This window comes from Peromyscus californicus, unplaced genomic scaffold (assembly GCF_007827085.1).
Source record: "Peromyscus californicus insignis strain IS unplaced genomic scaffold, ASM782708v3 Scaffold_23__1_contigs__length_62951481, whole genome shotgun sequence".
Taxonomy (NCBI): domain Eukaryota; kingdom Metazoa; phylum Chordata; class Mammalia; order Rodentia; family Cricetidae; genus Peromyscus; species Peromyscus californicus.
Genome location: NW_026294534.1, coordinates 21,031,315 through 21,052,305, shown reverse-complemented (window position 1 = coordinate 21,052,305; position 20,991 = coordinate 21,031,315). Strand labels below are relative to the sequence as shown.

The window sequence follows — 20,991 nt, the reverse complement described above, 5'->3', positions numbered from 1 at the left end:
ACATCTGAGCTCCTTATGCTTCCTGCATTGAGCCAATGAGCCATTAAAGATTTAACAAATTTTAAATTGCATTGGGCAGAAGCTCCAAGGCAACTGGGACGTTGAGCTGAGGGACGTATTGACAGGAGCATCTTGATGTGATCATGGTTACTAATCTCTTCAAAAACATCAGGAGGCTCTCTGGATGGTGTTGCTTAGAGACTGTTTAATTTTAATGGGAAACAATGGTAAGAAAAATCTTCTTTTGCTTTTTATGACTCATATGTTCCTCAAAATGAACTCTCTTGGGGGTAAAAGTTACAAACACGGAGCTGTGTCTTCTACAATAGATCTTCTGGATTAGGCTATGGAAGAAGGCCCAGGCAACTGTACATATTATTAAAGATTTTATGATTCAGTGAACAGACATCATTGGGATGCCTTGCCTAGGAACAATATCCCCCAAACATCAACATGCACCTTCATGCCAATCAGTAAGCAATGTGGTCCTCATACAATGCTGGATTTTCAGTTCAAATAATTTAGGAAATCCATAAGGTCTCTAATTGGGAATTTCTAATGAGCTTCCTAGACTTGAATTCTGCTAGTTGGTTTATGCCCTGTACTTTGAATAAGACAGCCGAGAATGTCTTTAGGGAGCACTGTTTGGGGAGTTCTTAATTTACCCATTTAGCATTGTATATGCCTTTTTTGTTCAACTTGGTGCAAAAAGGTAGACAGCTTGACTGAAGGGAAGGTCACTTAGCAGAGTGCATCAGTGTTCCTTCTGTCCATCCAGTGTACTCCCTTGGGTATTCTTACTGTGAACTGTCTTCTGCTAAACAAAAGCTTGAAAATCACGATTTATGGGCATTGGAGTGTTTGCTTGAGGAAAGTGACAGTTGTTTTCCCTTCTCTTTCATGTGTGAGTCAGTTGTGACTCTCATGGTCAAGTTCTAGTGTGTACACACTCTGGATTGGGAGCCAGTGTGCCTGTCATTCATCTTCACTCTTCTGCCGTAGTCACTCTGTGTTAGAACAGGGAGAAGCTGGCTGGCCATCAACTACTGGGGGCTGGAAATAGCTGAGACCTAGTTACCAAAGTGAGTTTAGAAAGGTAAAAATAGATAAATAAAGCCAGCCTACATTGAACCCCACCAAGCTGGCACAAGTCTGTCTCTAGGGAACAACTCCCACAGGCCCTCCCTCATCCGTCTGGTTCAGCCGGACTGGAGAAGACAGCACGCTGTGGCATCTGCTACTGGATCATTGTCAAAACCAGGAATACTCAATTATTCGTAGTTGTTTATTTTCATGGGTGAACATTTGGCGGCTTAGCACTATCTTTTATTCTGTGTTTTTCTTTCTCTCCTTCATCTGCTTGTGAGATGTTGTGCCTGTAGCATTAAACCCTTGGTCAAGCAAACTCTTCTTGATACTTAGGTACCCTTCCCTATTTGGGACTGGGAAATAAAGGAAATATTTCTATCCTATAGTTGAGCCTGTTCTAGCAAGTCGGTCACTTGGAAGACTACTCAGTAGGAAACCACTATTTTATTGATTTAAAAAAAAAACCATAATTTGATACATGCTGAATAAAATGTAAATATGATTTTTTTTGAGATGCCTCTAAAATATCTATGCAACTGTGCCAAGAATGAATGAAGAAATCAGAAAAATCTCATTTACAGCCATGGGGGTGCTCTATACTCACATGCTGTAGTGAAAACAGGATTAGTTCCCCTTTGCTTTTGGGGGTGGTTTCTTTTTGAAAATTGAAGGGGAAAAAAAAAGACATTAAGTTGTCTCAGTGATGCATCTCAGCTTCCTGGCTTAAATAAGTAATTTCATATGCTGAGACCTCCCAGTGCCCCCTGCTTCACGCCTGCAAAGTTAAATACAGGGATAAATAAATGTCCATACACTGTGCAGATGTAACTTCTTATGGCTGTCTTTTCCCATGACATCCTCACAGCTGTGCTGGACTCCACCCAAATGAGTGGTACTACTTATATTAGTGGTTCTCAACCTGTGGGTCGAAACCCCTTTGGGGATTGGATAATCTTTCACAGGGGTCACACGTCAGTTATCCGGCATATCAGATATTTACATTGTGGTTCATAACAGTACTAAAGTTACAGTTGCAAAATAGCAACAAAAATAATTTTATGGGAGTCACCACAACATGAGGAATGGTATTAAAGAGTTGCAGTGTTTTGAAGGTTGAGAACCACTGATTTAGGTGCTTAGATGCAAAAACTTAGGTTCAGAGGTGTGAAGCTTGCTTTCCCTGGCTTTGCTCTGCCTGTGTTCATTATACCTCCAGAGCACATGCATCTCCATCTCCCCATCCCTGACTCTTCTTTCTTACCTTATGCCTCTATCCGAGGACTATCATACTCGCTTCCTTATTCCCAGAACCCAGCTGAACTAATCACTAGCCTTATAGGCCAATTTGGACATCAAAAAGCCTATGCTCTACTATCCCCAGCTTCCAAATTCCACAAATCCAAGAGTCCATGTCTGTCTTCCCACAGCATTTTTGGATTGTTTTCATGATATCTACAACGTTTTATCCATAAGTTCATTTCTGTTTTTAGGTTATAAACTGCCTCAAGTTTCCAATATTATCGCCTCCATTTTTTTTTTTTTTACTTCTGAGTGTCTTGCCGACCTTATATATCACCTTTGTAGTAGATATCTTCTGAATAGCGATGCCATCCACTCAGACCCTGATTCCTCCTCATGAAAGGGCATCTGCTGGTTGTTTATTATGATGGTGCTCAGCTCTCTGGCTTCCTTGCGAACCTATCGCTAATGAGAACACAGAAGAATCGTCTTTGCCTTCCCTTGTCTGGAGCTGACTGCTAATCATGAACACTGTAGTAAAGCAGAGGTCAAAATGGAAATGAAGCGATGAAGCATTACAACCATGATACCTTATGACTTACATATGTGACCACAGCGGCTTACACTGTCTGCTTTGCTCCAGTACTCTCTGGCAACACACATTTCCATTGTGGAAACCACACTGCAATACCTAGTATAAACTGCACAAAAGTTTGAAACCTTACTTTCTCTTTCCATGGAAAAATGTCCCTAAAGTTAAGAAAGATAGTATTATACTTTTCTTTCAAAGGTCAATCATTTCCTATGGCCTCATATTAACTTCTAGGGTATTATTGATGGCTATGAGAGTCTTAGCCTTTGGATAACTACATAACATCATCTAGTCATGGGAAGAATGATTGCTGAAATACAGCTGCAGTCCAGTAACTAGGCTGCACACAAAGGGATGGGGTTGTATCCACCTGAAGCCATACAGATGCAGTTTTCTTGCCAAGCCCTGTGCTAATGAGTGTCAGGGTTGCACAAAGGTACCATGTAGGCTTACAGAAGCAGAGCTGGCAGCATACTTTCTGAGCCCCAGTGCACCATGAACAGAGTTCTGTGTTTAAAAGTTAAGAGTTTGGACCATGAAAGCAGCCTATTAAATCATGCATGGAGCCCTGCACATTTACATGGAACATAACATCCTATGAAGCCAGCTCTGAAAAATCAGGTCATATATGTAGCAGTTGTATAAAAACAGAAAAACTGTCCTTGGAAGCCTAAGGACACCCTCAAATTGTAACACACAGGATTTTGGAAAGGACCGTTTTTACTGCAAAGCCAGCAGCAGTATCACTGGGTCCAGGTACTAAGGTGACAGGTGTTGAGTGGTGCTGGGAAATGATGTGAGCAATGGTGGATCAGTGTTCCTGTTACAGCAACTCCCTGTGCACTCTACATGAAGAAGCAAGGCGCACACATATGGAAGTGACATTTGAGAATGTATAGTTATGTTAGATGTCTATGTAAGATGGAGGATAGTAGGGCTGTTCATACATTTCTAAATATGAGGAGTGCAGGGTGTTGCTCTATTGATAGAGTGCTTGCCTAGCATTCAAGAGGTCCTAAATTCGATTCTCTGCGCTCCAGAAATAGCCTGTAATCCCAGCACTCTGAAGGTGAACATAGGTTCTAGGTCATCAAGCTAAATGGAGAGCAAAGCCAACATTAAAGACCTATCTCAAGCAAAGTTTTGACATAATAGGCCTTAACAAGCTTTATGGCATTCTACATGTAATTATTTCCGTAAGTCATTTACTGACAATCTGCATGTTGATAGTGACCCTGTTACTGTTACCACTCTTTCTGTGTTTATCTCTATGGTCTTGTCCCATTCAACAGTGGGATTTATTTTGAGAAGTCCATCATTAGACTGTTTTGTCCTTTTGGACCCAGGTGGCATAGAGCAGTCACTCCATGGTAAATATGATATGATGGAGCTGCTGCCAACCTACCCTGCAAAGCAATTCTAAAGTAAACACATTTTTAATAAGTAGGAATTCACTTTAAAATTATAATAAAGAGAATGAAACAGTAAGTCTACAGTCATCTGTTAATGTGATTACATGTCATATACAAGACAACTGTATGTCTGAATGTTTGTACAACTGACTGTTTACAAAAGTCACGCAGATACCTAGAGCTGTGGGTGCATAACAGCATTGATGTCAGTGGCAGCATGAATTCTTCGGCTCCATTATAATTTTTTATAATGTATATTGTTTACGCTTTCCTTTAGTGATATATATGTCACCACTATATATATTAGATGCAGACATTTGTGGAATTCTTTTCTACAGTATCATTTCTCCCTTCATTTTCCTTACTAAGTACATTTTATGACATATCTAAGGTATAATTATAAGAAAACTTTGATAGAATACTATCACCCAACTCCAATAACTATCTGTTCTTTGCCAATGTGCAGAAATGTTGTTTGGTAACAGAACATTCTAGTTCTCATGTTACAATTGGGTGTGAAGCCTCCTTTGCTTCTGGTAACCCAGGGGATTCTTCGGTCTTCTTCTGTCCTCTGTGACACAGAGTTTGGAAGCATAATGGTCAGTTACTTTGTCTAATGTCCATCAGTATAATTGTTTTCACTGTACAGAATAAAAGCAGCCACACAGAAGAGAGCTCTCTTTGCCTGAATAATTTGAGCATAGCAATGATAGTAAAGAATTATAACTCATTAAGTAAGAATGCACATTGATTGAGAATGAACAGCTAGTTCAAGGAAGCAGCTGGGGGGATGCTTAGCGATAAAGCACATGCTGCACATGCTTGGGAACTGGAGTTCAGATACCCAGCACCCCCATAAAAAGCTGAGCCTGGGGATGTATACCTGTAATCCAGAACCAGGGAGGCAAAGACAAAAGGATCTGTAGAGTTTGCTGGCTAGCCCATGTAGCCAATTGGTGAGATCAAGTTTAATGAGAGACACTGACTCAAAAGTTAAGTTCAAGAACAACCAAGGAAGATACCTAATGTCAACCTCTGGCTTCCACATGCACACAGTGTACACACACACACACACACACACACACACACACACACACACACACACACACACACACCGAAAGAGAGAGAGAGAGAGACTGAGACATAGAGATAGGGAGAAAGAGACACACAGAGAGACAGAGACATAGAATAAAGAAAGGAGAGGGATAATTTTCCTTACTATGGAATAAAAATATCTATCATAATCTCTGTGAATATAGGCAAGTAGCATGATGGAGGCCAAAACTGATAGGTAAGAGTTTTAGGGTTCTTAGCATGTTTACATAATCTCAGTCTTTTTCCACAACTGCTTATTAATCATAAAGAAGGTGGTAATAAATTTGTAGTGGAAAATCTCATCATACTCTACCTCACCTAGTGATTAGTCTAATATCACCAGCCATGGGACAGTAATGAGATGTCTCCTCATATGATGAACTGACACTAATTGCTTCAACATTGTTCTTTCTAAATATGCACAATCTTCTTCACATGCTTGTAGGAAGACATTGGAAGAATTGCGTTAAAGAACTTTTGACACGACAGATCATTTTGAATCATTTCTACAAAATGCTGTCTGAATGACAGACACTTGAGAAGCCACAAGATCAGTGTGGTCCATCTGTCTGAAGCCTTCATTATCCATAGGATTTTAGGGTCCTGTAGTACATGGGATTGTACTGGCATCTTCTATCTTATTCTGTAAGTCACCTTTGGATTGCTTACAGAACCGTGCACATGTATTGAACAGGCATTGTCTGAAAGGCTTGGGACAAGAGGTTTTCAGGTTTCAGAGTCTATTAGATGTTGGGGTAACTGCATCTACTTTACTCATTGAGCATCTCCACCCCATACATCCAAATTTAGAAATGCTTCCAATTCACCAAGTTTTGATCATCAGATTTAGGATCATTTTGAATTGGGGATTCTTTTGTTGTTGTTGGAGTTGTTCAACCTTTCCTATGTTAATCTCTATGAATTTTATATCCTGCTTTATTGTTTAAACTTTAGGGAATAATAACAAAAATGTATGTATTCTGTACAGCTACAATTTGTTTTTTTAATATTTTCAAACTTAGTTTAGGCTTACTTTCCAAATGTGAAGCCCATGGATATAGCATAATGTATACTTCTCTTAGGTAATAGAAATAATCAGGTATGGGACAGAATGCTGAAAATAAATGAATTTTGAGGCTACAATTGTAAACATCAGAGGTACTTGGTGTGCCACATCTTCTTAGATAGCCCATGGATGGGCCTGCCTCCCTTGCCAGTAGATGCTCTTCAGCATGGAGTATGAAAACCTGAAATCTCTAAGGAGCTGTGTTTCCGTGAACAAAGAGCAATGGTTTGCACAATACTGATAGATATTGATCTACTTTTGTTTAACACATGCATGTGTATGGGTGACAACCTTAAAGATATGGTCTACTGACAAGAAATGTGTTAGGGAGAAATGAAATTTCCCCAGATAACATTCTTTCAGGCTACTTATTACCAGGCACTATTTCACCACGAAGAATTTGTAGAAATATAGTCACTGCCTTTCAATGAAAAAACAGATGGATTCCGTCTGCTCTTCCTTTAGTGCAATTCACCTTGAATTTCTTGAAGACGGCCGTGTCTATAAACACTTCAGGATTATATTGGCAAAGAGCGTATAGATTGTACTTGAATCAATACTAAATCTTTCCACTAAGTAAACCTTACAAACAAACAAACAAACAAACAAACAAACAAACATAACAACAGAAAGAAATTAAGTCTCTTAATCTTTGCATACATTCTGTGCCTGGTGAGTCTTCTTAGGTTAGCATCACATCTTTCTACCCAAGTAGGGAAAGACAGGACTGCATTCCAGAAATTTCCTAAATAACAGAGGGTTGCTGACTTAAGGGAAGAATTGAGCATCTGTGAATAGTTCAGAAACCTGAATGTTCTAGGCATCTCAAGAACAAAATATTGTCCCTTCCTTTGAAGAGTTCACAGTGGAATGAGAGAGAGACACTTGGAAATAAGAATTTTCAGTGGTGCATGGCTCCTGATATATTCAGTGTGCATGAGGAACCCGCCAGGACAGCTGCTGATCTCAGGGACCCAAGATACACTTCTTGAGTTACTAAGAAACATAATTTTTGAGGAAGGCTGAGGATTTATCTGGAAAGGAATTTGCAAAGGGACATTAACACAAGCATGTGGCTACTGAAATATGAAACTGAGGAGGTAAAGTAGAGAACTTTAGGTACATTAAGTATGGGACTTTCTATGTTTCTGGCTTAAGTAACTAAATTACTAGTTATTCTATTAAGTATAATTATGAATACAGCAGAAGAAATGAGTTTCAAGAACAAAGTATCAAGTTCAGTGCTTAATCATAGCGTGTGAAGATATGCATGACTCATGTGATAGTCAGTGGACTGTTTTTAATCATACAGTTGGACTTTTTAGCCTGAAGCCCAAGATATAAGATAAACATCAATGTCCTAAGTTGGAGTCCTTGGAACATCAGTGATTAAGATAATTTCCTACTGGAAATACAGGAGAAACAGATTTCATCAGGAATACCTAAGGTACTTTTCACTCCTATGTTTTCTCCAGCTCTCAAACTTCTGGTGGGAATAGAAAGGATAATGATCTAGGAGTGAAATTCCATAAGAGGAGAGGGGAGAAACAGAAAAGCCCATGAAGAAGGTAAAGATAAAAGCAGGAGAGAAGAAAAGTGGTCCATGACAAAGTGGAGATGGTTATGAGGGAAAAATTCATCAAGATTTCAGTGTTATCTAAAGATTATGAGATTTTAGATGTGTCCATTAGTTTTGACGTGAGAACTGCCATTGATCCAGGACAACTAATGGGAGAAGTGATATGAGATGTGTGGACCTAGGAATTAGCAGAAGGATGTGAATTACAGAGGATAGACTCTTTCCAAAAATTGGACTATGTAGGGAGGAGCTAGAACATGGCTGGAGGTAACCATTTCAGGGCTAGATGATGTTCTAATGCAAAAACTAAGACTTAAAAGACTTTGTAAACATTTGCAGAAAAGGAATAAGAACAAAAGAAGGGTGAAGAAATCAAATTAGAAGACTTGGACTTGAGTTCTGAGCTCACCCAACCAGCTTAAACTCTGCTGATTGCTGAGACCCACCGCAGATGATACTCTTATGAAAACCTCAGAAATTAAGGTCACTCAGCTCTGCTCAAAAGCACGGTAGGAAGGACAAGAACACTCTGATTTTGCAGTCTTGTGGCCTTCCTTCTTCCTACTGACTTCTTGAGTTTCCTGGGTATATTCCTTTTTTTGTTAACTCTAAATGGTGTGTGTTATTCAGGGGCTCCTTCTTGGGGCACCTTCACAGCATAATCTACAAGTACCCCCTGGCAAAGTCCTCACCTCCATGCCTTCCAATTGTGCTGATTACCTTCAATCTTAATATTACATTTCCTCTCCCAGCTTCTCCATCACCCACTTGCATTCCATATTTACTTGGATACTTAGTACATGTTTCATACTCAATGTGCCTACTCCCATGTTGCTATATACACGTTAATGCCCCAGTCTTCTTGCTTCAGTAATAGCTTCTCATGTTCTTTTAATAAGACATGGGAACTATCGTTGACTCTTCTTCCCTTCTATCATATGTCATTCAGCAGCAAGTCTGGATAAATACACCTCCAAAATGTACTATACATCTTCCTATCTTATAATCACTGTGGATCTACTTTGCCTCCTCAGTTCCCTGCTTCCACTCTACAGCCTTAAGATCCATTTCCTACAATAACAACAGCAAAAACAAACAAACAAACAAAAACTTGAATGAGTTTTTTTTTTTTTAAAAAACTGCAAGTTATTCATATATATCACTGCTCACCCACGGCTCAGGGACTACTCCAGAAGGAGGAACACAAAGAGTGTAAGGGCCAGAGTTTGGGGCAGACCAGAGTAAAACAGTGTCTTCTGAACATGACTGGAACATTGCTCTCAAGAAGTCACAGAAGCTGTGATTGTCTACTTAAGAACTGTACAAGATCAAGCCAGTCAGTAATCTAGCATGGAGGCAGGAAGAGCACATTAGTCTCCACCCCAACTGAGGTGCTGTGGACAGTTGATGGCTTTGAGGAAAGGGAGAGTCAGTTTTCTCTAAGAGCCTAAGAGCATGGTCCTGGTAGGTCCACCACGCTGCAGTGATTACCCCCATCCATGAGGACATGGGAAGCAATTGGTCTCATTAGCTTATTAAAAGTAAAAAAAGTAAAAGGCAAGAAGTTGAGAAAGAGGGGTGTATGGGTGGATCTGGAAGGAGTTGGGGTCAAGAGTGGGAAGGAATATGATCAATTTCCATTCTATAAAATTCTTAAAGAATTATTGTACTTTTTTTAATTTGGGAAAAAATAATAAAGAACTGGATTATGCTATTCCCTCAGCTCAACTCCCCCAAATAATTCTCCAAATGGACCACTGACACCTTGAGAATTAACCCCACTCCTAGACTGCAACACTTCTCTTCTCTGTTGCAGCCATGGGGGATTTTTTTTCTTCCCCAGCTTTCTACAGTTGATCCTGGTTCAGAGCCCTTTTTGATTCAGTTTTCCTAGAAAGTATCCCCAAGAGCAAGTAGTTGGCTTTCTTTGTAGCTTTTATTTCATGTGTAATATTTACTAGGTCTTCTTAAAATACATCAACTATAGGTTTGGTGCTAACAAATTTTGGTCTAAGTGATTACTTGGGTCCTCCATGATGTGGTAGGGTAGAGTTATAAGGAAAGCAAATGTGTTTTCTTCTTTCCACAGAGATGTATTATGAGGCCAGACAGATGCTAGGTAGAGTGACTATTCTATTCTTTCAGTACTCACGACACTGGCCACATGTTGTCCTTGCTAACCTTCCTCACCTCAGAGAGATTCAGGTTGAGGGAAGAATCAAAGCTCTAACAATGCAGTTAAAATATATTTCTGCTTGCTGCAGGGTTGACTTTTCTTTTTTGCCTCTTTCTTCCTTTTTTTTTTATTCCCTTTCTCTGCAGTCATGGTACTGAATCGTAACTAGGTAGTGAGCATTGAATGCTTGGGGTTATTTTTAGGTCATTTCTTCTGAAACTCATTGCAAGTTCATAGCTCTCTAATTTCCTGTGGAGGGCTATGGAGGTCATGTAGGAAAGTCAGAGATGATTTCTCATGTCTGTATCATTCTTAAAACTCAGTTCCATCAACCATGGAGTTCATTGTGTATTGGAATGCTCATCAAGATGCCACGCTGCAAGCCAGTGCTTGTAGGTGTGAATAAAGCACCTTCAAGTTGGGAATTCTAACAGGAGAAAGATGAACTCTGCACGTACTGCTTGGGAATTGAGCAGCCTAGAAATGCTGACGATGTTGCCACTATATCTGGTTTTTGTCTTTTATCATCAAAAGTACTTTGATTTGGTGGTTATCAGTATTCACCTAGAACTCAGTTTTCCCATTAGCATTGCAAAAAGAGAAGTCATACTAACATGTAGAATATGGGATTTATAGGTAAGTTCTCCCTATAACATTCCATGGGGCATGGTAAAAGAATATATAAAATACTTCATTACTTATATCTATTTTATTTAAAACCTTAGCACATGCTGATTTCCACCTAATAACTTCTGAAGATTTTCATATATTTTTCTGTCAAAGATAGTTGAAAAGTTTTAGTATAATTCAGTGAAGCTTCAGCTATCTTTCATGTATTGACCCAAATAATAAATATAATCAAGACTCAGAAATTCATTCCTTGTCACTTGGAGACAAAGCAAACAAGAAATTCTCAACGTATATGCTTTCTTTGTGTAGCACTCCCATCTGTAGTTCCTTCCTGGGGGAAATAGTGCTTAGTGTTTTTTCAGTCACATCGGTCATGCTGTGCATGACATATATACCACATATACCCATTGGATTAAGAACATGTACCTACAAGCAGTTCCATGCATTGACCATTATGGAGTCTCATTCATGAAGAATAAAAGACCCAAAATGTATGCTTTGTTGCTTGCCTGGTTATGACCTGATGCTAAAAAGAAGTAATTGGTACTGATAACAGAAAGTGAAAAGCCCAAGAGAAGCAGGTACATAGGTAAGTTGAGTTCACCTTGACAGAATACTGAGAGGAGATTGACTGGGGTGGAGCAGAGTAACGAATACAAAGTGTGTGCTGAAAGGACTTGGAAGCAACCCAGATGATGGAGTTATGCTGGATCTCTTCACTGCCTTGTGGGTCATTATCTCATTGTCTTTCTTGAGATCTTGTTCTCTTAAGAACTGTACAAGATCATTCAGTGAAGTCAAAGCTTAAGGTATATTTGATTTCCACTTGTCTCAGATCCATAATTAAGATTTCTAGCTTCCCAATTATCAGCATACTTTCTGGTTTTGATGACTTCTGAGGGCACTTTTTTTTTGTCCTTGTAAACAAGAGAAGCCAAACACAATGCAATGTGCTTTGCTGGGAGCAGCTCAGTAGAAAACAGGTTAAGTTCTCAAAGTGCTTTCACAAACTGTCTCTAGCCCCCACCAGTATCCCTACCTCTGGCAAAGCCAGACCTTTTCTCCTGCACTGCCATTGCTACCCAATAGTGGGAGATTAATGATAGACAATGCTAGATATAAAACGTCCCATGAACGACAGCCATCTCCCAGGAGAATTACAGGACACAAAGTAGCTCAGAGCCCTGAAGTTATTTGATGATCATGGTATCAGCTTCAAGGAGCCTCTCTGTATGCCAGGAATCTTTGCATTGGCCAAACATCACAGGGTGTCAGTAAGTAGTGTCAGCAGACTGTCATCCTCTGAGGGAGGAAGCCACATGGAGAATACCATGTTGGCTCATCTGTGGCAGAAGTGGCCTTCTCCTGTTGCTACAGAGTTTACTAACAGGAGTCAGTTACAGCTGTAAAGCCAATTATTTTAGGATGGCTAGCAGGGGATGCCTCATCTATGCTGCTGGCATATAAGAATCTTTGTGTGGAAGTCTGTCTTATGACCAGCTGTTACTCAGTGACTCCTAAAAGCAGCGGTCAGAAGACTCCAGACAAGATGACCTGAATGGTGTGAATAGCCTGGCATCAATATGAGTCTCCAGAATCTAAAGCAAAGCAGACGGATCTTAGCCAAGCTGGCCAGCGGGCACAGATAGTGTGCTGTCACCTGGCAGGGTGCTTTTCTTATGCTCCTCTGGGGAACTGGAGTCAGTAACTGACTTCTCAGGCCATTACTGTTTAGGGCCGAAAGACTGAGGCAGAACCAAATAGAGGCACTGAGCCCTAACTTCCATTTTCTGCCGGGCGTTTGCTATGCGTTTGAATCAGCTCTTTTATTACAACAAATGACCTGCATTTGGCTGAGTTACAAATTCCTTTTATGTATGACAAATGTGGTCTGTTGTTCCTTCTGAAAAAACAAAACAAAAAAAAAAAAAAAACACAGTGGGTAAGATTCAAACCTGATTTGAAACCCGTGTAGTTGGACGACTAATGGGACACCGTGTCATCCTCCTGCATCTTAACAAATGGCTCTGACTATGACTATTAAAAAATGTCTATGATTTTTCACTGGCTGATTTGGTTTGAATGAGTAAATTATTTTTATTTCATTGCATTAACTGCCAGAACATTGAATGAGCCGATAACTCCCTGGTGTTGCCGAGCAGCAGAGAACTATTATTCGGAATTGAATTTTTATTGATTTTCGTGTGCTACAATGACTTTTCTAACATAGTAGCATGAAAGGAAAATGAGAAAGAGGCCAAATAGGGCATTGGGTGAGGAAGGGGCAGCAGTTGTATCCTGTGGCCCAGCCTAAAATATGCCACTTACGGGCAGGTGCTGCTGATTCTAGGTGACTTGTTGCTGATGATATGATTGATAACCAAGCCATGTGCCTGGCTTCCTCACTTCCTGCTCCTCTTTCCTACCTCTTTGGTTCCAGTCATCTTGAGCCTCGATGACATTCTACTGTAAAAATGAACAGGGTAACAGAGTGACGGAGTAAAGTTGCAGGAATAGAAAACGTAGTGAATTGGTTTATATATTGGTCACACATGGGCCATGTACTGTATGTGAAGAAAACAGTGGATAAATATGTCATTTTAATAACATTCTTGTGCTTATCACATCTGCCCATGCTTCCTTCATCCTCTTAACTTCTGAGAAAGTTATCGGGTGACATGAGCTGGAATGGAAACTTATAAATAACTTAATTAATTCATCCTGCCATTCAACAAATGTTCATCAAGAGACAGTATATGCCATTCCGGATACCAGGGTGTATTACCTTGCTTGCTGGAACAAAATGCTGCAGATAAATTTAATTTTGCTGTGTTTTAAGGCAGGGGAGGCATAGTGGCTGAGGCACAATTGTCTCTGGGAATCAGGGAGCAGAGACAGACTTGAGCTATAACTCTTCAGCTCCACTTTTAGGTCCTCTGCCCAAAAGATCTTACATCCTTTCCAGACATACCACTGGCTGGAGACCAGGTGTTCAAAGATATGAGCTTGGGGGATAGGATGTCCTGCATTCAACACAAAACAGTGATGTGACAGTGAGCCAAACAGATGAAATGTTTTCCCCCAGCCCCACAACTAAAATAAAATTGGAGAAGTGCTTGAATTCACAGTTCACTGAGTTTTGAAGGCTATGTAATTTTAGCTTCTTTCTTTGATAGATGTGGTGAGGGTGAACCTAGATGCAATAACATGAAACAGAATGCTCCTCTGCCCTGACTCTTGGCTCAGTGTACAGTGAAGACAAGATGTGGGGACTCTGAAGACAGTGGGCTTGTTTCTCCTAGTGTTTGCTGTTTGTGGATATGATTATATCTGGTCATCCAGAAATTTTGCCAAATGCAGAGACACATAAAAGTAATTAATGACAGCCATAATCACTGAGAGGTAAAAATTTGAAGTGTTAAATAATTTCATTTTAGGGTTTTTCCTATAACAGAATAGTCTTAAACAATTTACTATTTACAACTGATAGAGTTTTATCTTCTTCAACCACATGTATAATATTTAAGGTTGTGCATCATACATGTAGTTGAGTTAATTTCCTTTGTATAGAATAATATGATTATTGTCTGATATACAACTATGATAAGGTCAAAGGATAGAAATGCATTCAGTTAGAAGAGTATCCTTCTCCAACTCAAGAAAGCTAGTTAAGGAAGCATTTTTTTAGAGATTAGAAATAAAGAAATATGAAAACAATGCTAAAAGGGAGGTGATAGTGAAGTGAATGAGTGTGCTGTGTGTGTGTGTGTGTGTGTGTGTGTGTGTGTGTGTGTGTGTGTGTGTGTGGTGTGGTGTGGTGAGTGTGGTGTATATGTGTGTGTATTGGTGTGTGGTAAGTGTGGTGTGTGTGTGGGGGGGTGGTGGTGGTGTGGTGTGGTGTGTATGTGTGCACCTCCAGGCATGTGTGGGCGCAAGAATACATATCTGTAGAAATCAGAGGATTACCACAGATAATGTCTGCTCTGTGTCTTCCACCTTTGGTTTGAGACAGGCTCTCTAGGTGACCTGGAACTTTGCCAAACAGAATAAGCTTCTGTCTCACTGTCCCTGGGGTTATAAGCTTGTGCCCCATGCCTGGCATTCCATGTGTGTTGTGTAGGTCAGTACTCAGGTCCTCCCACTTTCAAGGCCAAGCACTTGATGACTGAGACATCTCTGCCACCCTGGAGAACTCTGCTTTAAATTAGTGAAAATCAGAAACTATAAATTCAGTCTAGGGTGTATTCTGTAAGATGGTGAGATCTTCACTTTCAGCTTGAATTCTTCTCCATGACACATCCCTCTGGGCACACAGCTAAGTCACTGTGCTACATCTAAGGACCTTTCTTCTCTGCCTCTTACTCATCATTCTGCATCTTAAATGCTTGTTTACTGTCTACCTTTACTGTGAGAGCATGCGCAGCCGGTGGGCCAGGTGCTGCATGGCACCTCCACTAAAGTACCTTCACGATTTGACAGGCTCTAGTTCCTGCTCAACAGTGAGTGAACGAATGTGACTGTGGCACATTTTCTGAACACTGATGTCACACAAAAAGAAGGGCTACCCCAGAAAGGGTTTTAATTTTCACTTCTGTACTGTCATATGGAAGTAGGTATATATTTGCCTAGTGATTTTTTTCTAATATAAATATATATAATATATTACATATAATGCATATGATTGAGATTTATCATACTATATTACCTAGTTTAGCGTTTCATTGTCTATAACTTTAAATCTTAAATACCACAATCTTCTAGTTTTTCATTTCTTCGTAGTATTCCATTGTGTGAATGCACTAAATGATTTTAACTATTCCCACATTATTAAATATTCAGCTTTCTTCCTATGATTCAGCAAGGCACTATCAGCCTACCTACATTTTTTCCACATAGTTCTCTAATTATTTTCTTAGCCATATTTGTAGAATTACAGAGTTGTGTTGGTGAAACTTTAAAAATTATAGTGTTACTGAAATACCATAGAACATGTGATTCTCTTAAATATAGAAATCAATAGTTGTGAATACAGTTGTAGATCTATAACCATCGTCCAGGACAATTTTAGGGGTTTTTTTTTTATATTAATGAAAAGGTCATTATCAGTCTTCTTCCCTCACTCAACTGCAGCCCCAGCTGACTCCTAACATATTTACTCACTGTCATTGCTACCTACTGCAGATGTTTCAGGTAAGTGGAATCATATAATATGTAGCCTTTGGTGAATGGCTATGTATGTTCAATTAATATAAATTATGCATTTAAATTTTAGCCATGTCACAGCATGCATTAGTATTTTGTTTTTATTGCCAAATAATATTCCGTGATATACCACATATTATATATCTATTTATCAGATAGTTTCCATACAATTGGACCTTCAAAATAATTTGGTCCATTTACAACTTGTTTTAAATATACACCTGGTCTTTTCTTCTAGCGATATTCAAGACTATCCCAGCCTGACTTCATTTCCAACACGGGAATTAAAATAAAGAAATAAATAAAAGTGGCTCGCTTAGAGGAGGAAAAGAGATGTGTTGATAGTTGCTAAGCCAGCGGTTCTTTAATAACTGTTGATACTGCCCCATTACTTATCTTAGGCCATTTCTGTCTTTTCCTTTGTAAATGGTTTTCAACCCCTTTGTCATTTTATCTCAGAGTATCTATAATTTTCATAAGAAATTTTAACATATTAAGACCATTATCTGCACAGTCCTTTGTTTGCAATGTTTCAAGGAAAATAATTTCATTTTTAACTAAATGATGCTTATCAATCATTTTCTTAATGGCTTGTTCAAGTTAGAAGAAATTCCCCTTTTCTTAAGGTTCTCTAGATATTTTATTACTGCTGTGGTTTTCTGTTAAAATGTTTTTATTACTGTGGCATTTATTTTAGTATAAAGCAAGACATAGATCTACATTTTTTTCTTCAGAAAGGCAATGACTCATTTTAATACCTTTTCCCACTTAATTTATCATCTACTAAATTATACTTTTTATTTTAGTGCCTCTGAAAAATGCTTCACTTTGTAATTAATTTGTATCTGATTTATGATAAAATCATCCCATATTAATCATCATAGCTTTATCACAGGGTGTAGTGATATATAAGACCTTAACCCTGTTACATAGCCATTGTGCTTGGAAAGTTTTTATGTATTAATATTTCATCTTTATAAAAGCTGAATGTAGCCAGGTATATAGTTGCACATGCCTTTAGTCTCAGAATTTAGGAGGCAGAGGCAGCTGGGTCTCTGTGTGTTCAAGGTTATCCTGTTCCACATAGAGAATGCCAGGCCAGCCAGAGCTACATAGCGGGACCCTGACTTTAAAAATAAAAAGCTATATGTATTAGGAATTATTATCCTATTAGAGGTGCAGAGACTAAGGCCAAGAGAATTCAAGATATTTATTGGATGAAGGTGTTCATAGTGTCATGCTCGGATCTGAACACAACTGCTTGATCTGAAATGTTAATGGATCCATAAGGCCCTATTTTAGCTTCTTGGTTATTGTTTCCTTTTGATGTCACAGAATTTGAATTAGAAATTCTCAAAGATGAATCTTGCTTCTGGTCCTATCACAGGAAGATATTACTTTCAGTCCTATAGTTCCCTTATTTTGTGCAGAAATTCATTTTGTGTGTCTGGAGATAAGTTGCCCATTATTAGAACTTGTGTAGGTACATGTATGTATCTTTCTGGATCTAGAAAAATGGCTGTTGCTTAGATTGCCTATTCAGAAACTAATGAGTTTGCATGTCCTGGGGTGAGGGTCATGGATGGAACAGGAGACATTGGCTGCTGTATTGAAGAGTTTATTTCTGTAATTTGGAACATGTTCAGGGACTAGCTATAATTTTATATGTGGAGCCTTTTTTTAAAGATTCCCAGATGCAACCTCCTTAGGAGGACAGGTCACCAGACTTGGGATTGGATCAGAACTCTAAGGTCAAGGGTTTTCTTACTTGAAGTGATATCTGGCTCCTGAAGTACTGATGGAGTCATCCTTATAGACTTTTTCTGCCCTTGCCCCATGTTCCTCTGTCTTTAGTTTTTCTGTATACACCTTGGAGGGTGATAATGCACTTCCTGTCAGACTCTTCAAGTGATGATTCCAAGTGTTAGTGTGATGGGGAAGCAGGATAGCTTGGTCCTCACTTGGATCTGATTCTTCCATATGAAATCTGCTAGAGATGCCCCCAAATACCTTGTTTGTATGAAATAAACTGATTCTGGTGTCAGTACAGGGTACTCCTTTGGAGGAAAAATGACCTCATTGAGTTTGTCTTTCTGCCTGCTGATGTAGTTATTATGAAGTAAGGATAACCATTTATCACTGTCATGGTTAGGATTTTATTGCCATGAAGAGACACCATGACCATGCAAATCTTATAAAGGAAAACATTTTAATGGGGCTGACTTACAGTTTCAGAGGTTTAGACCATTATCATTATGGCAGTGTGCAGGCAGCCATGGTACTGGAAAAGGAGCTGAGAAGTCTATATCTTGATCTTCAGGCAGTAGAAAGAGACTGTGAGCCACACTGGGTGTAGCTTGTCATTGTTGGGGCAGGCTTTCGAGGTCAACTGCTCAAGCTACACCAGAGACCTCAAAGCCTGCCCCGACAGTAGCACACTTCCTTGAGCAAGGCCACACATCCTAAATAATAATAGTACCACTCCCTATTCTATATTATAGAAGCAGAAGCAGAAGAATGTATTGAAATTCCTAGTGTTATACTTTTGTGTTTTACTTTGTTAAACACAGAAAATCAATGGTAGCAAAACTCAAATGCTCATTTGCTAGTACTGGATAAGACTCCTCTTAGCAGATACATTGACCAAGGAGGTGGGAAGCAATAGTAAAGGCAACACAGTAAACATGCCACCCACATCACAACTCTTCCCATTACCACCCTGGCCTCTTGGCTGTTGAACTCACGTTCACTCCTGCAGATGAGTTTTGATACAATTCTAAGCAGGGAGGCCCTTCTTGAAAGAGAGTTTTGGCTCAGTACTCCCTTGAGTGACAGCAAAACACATCTTGTGGTGGGACTGTGTAGCAAACAGACTTCCAACTCTAGGCTTACACACTCCCTTTGCTCTTTGCTTTTGTTGGTGGTTTTGTGAGTCCGTCACACTGAGAGTCAGGAACTCTGAACCACCAGGGCAATTTATAGACCTTGGATAGAAGAAGCTTCCTCTAGAACTGAATTTGGGACAGCAGAGTATGAGAAGGCGGATCCTTTACATTCCAGAGACATACAAAGCCTTTGTATATACAGATGCTGGCCGTCTCTGGGACGGAAAGCTTTCAGAGAGAAGTGGATATGTGCATGGCTGCACTAGTTATTCATCGGGTATTTTTGACTTGCTAAAAGCAAGTTTAATGCATTTATACAATTTATAAAGATGTAACTGATTCTGGAGCTTCGCTCTTTACAGAGGACATATTTCATGTTATTGTAAGCACTGAAGAAAATTAAATCAATAAATCCACAGCCTGTAATTTGAGATACTCAATTTGAAGAAAAATTCATTGTCATGGAGGGAGGAGAAAATCCTTTTTCGTGGAGGAAGAATTGTAAACAACCTGTCCTGGCTTGACTGTCCTGTGCATCCAGGTGACAGCAAGAATTACCTTGTTCAGTAGCATCATCAGAGGACTGTGCTGACACCTCCCCAGGAGCCAAGGCCAGCTGCCTACCCTTGACAATGGTAGAGTCGAAAGCTATGCAGATGAAGCTGGCGCTGCTCTCCCTGCTGAACTGGCCTCTTCCCTGAGAAGGCCAAGCTGGTTGGCAGTCAGGCTGAGTGTCAGGAAGCGGAATGAATTTTCCCCTCTCCCTGGCACTGATGCGTTCTGTGACCACTGGCAAGCCAATTAACCTCCACAAGTGTCACCTCTCCATGTGTAAAAGGTTAATAGTGCAGCTTGTTTGCAAAGTGCCCGGAGCCCTGTGTGAAGGGCACTACCCACATACCCAGCATGGCTGCTTGACTAGAGGGCCTTGCATTTCTTAATTATAGATCTGGTTGGATAGGTTATGGATTTTGTTGTGACTGGTTATGGCCCTTTCTCCCTGGTTACAAATAAAAAGACTAATAGGTGATCTCACTCTATTACTGTCTTCTACAGCTCCCCAGAGGGTTAAGCGAATGACAGAGGTTACAGATTAATAATGTGTTCTTCACTGAACAAAAAAAAAATCATGTGCATCTCAACTTCATAATGGCTGCGGACAGTAATTTATTAGGCCAAGTGTTTCATCAGATGCTGAACAGATAATGCTGGCAAACACTCATGAAATTATGAGGGTTTTTTTTTTCTTTTCCTCTAGTAGTTTTTCTTCCTTCATATAATGTAAAGTGGTGAAACCATTTTGTTGAGGTATATTTCAGATGCATTTATGAGTATTGGAAAAGCGATAGTCTGAAGTGTCAGAAAGTGACATATTTGTGTGTATCTAACTTTTGACATGAAGCTCGCTGTTTTAGTGTATTGGGGCCACGCGTGAGTAATGCCAGTCCTAGCTCAAAGTGGCATACACATATCTTGTGCTTCTTTGCAGATTTACGGAAAAACTTTGAGCAAGATCCACAAGGCAGGGAGGTTCCTATTGAAGGCATGATCGTGTTGCATTGCCGCCCGCCAGAGGGAGTCCCTGCAGCAGAGGTAAGAAGGACTCCTCTATAAGGTGTCAGGCCTGTCCTCAGTGAGAGGACAGAAGCCCATGTGGCCAAGAGGGGAGAAAGAACCTAGGCCTGGCATCTTGCTGTCTGGTTTCTCTTGCAAGACATAATGAAGAAATCATGATGTGGAAAGCTGGGGAATACACATGCCTCTTGTCAACATTCCTATTGACACACAGTTCTTGCTAGGCAGTCTGGATGGACTATGCCCTTGATTCTGAGGACGGACCTTGGTGTCATCTGCCCTGTGTTCTGTCAGGACCACCTGTTTTGTATAGTGCTTGTGGGTCACATCTGTGCACTAATAGGCATCACTCCCTGGAAATGTGCCCTGGGAGGGAGAGAGTTAACATCTTCCTTCTTCACTTGCCTATGGACCAGGCATCTTCTGAGCATTTGGTGTGTTACAGTCTCTA

The 20,991-nt window shown here is 39.9% G+C and overlaps 1 protein-coding gene across 1 annotated transcript in view; it reads left to right on the top strand.

The window, feature by feature from the left end:
* The window catches only part of Unc5d (unc-5 netrin receptor D), a 553,430-nt gene that overhangs the window by 335,000 nt on the left and 197,439 nt on the right, over positions 1 to 20,991 (top strand). Inside the window, 1 exon segment of the mRNA XM_052751943.1 lies at positions 20,455 to 20,558. Within this exon segment, the coding sequence (XP_052607903.1) occupies positions 20,455 to 20,558 (104 nt within the window).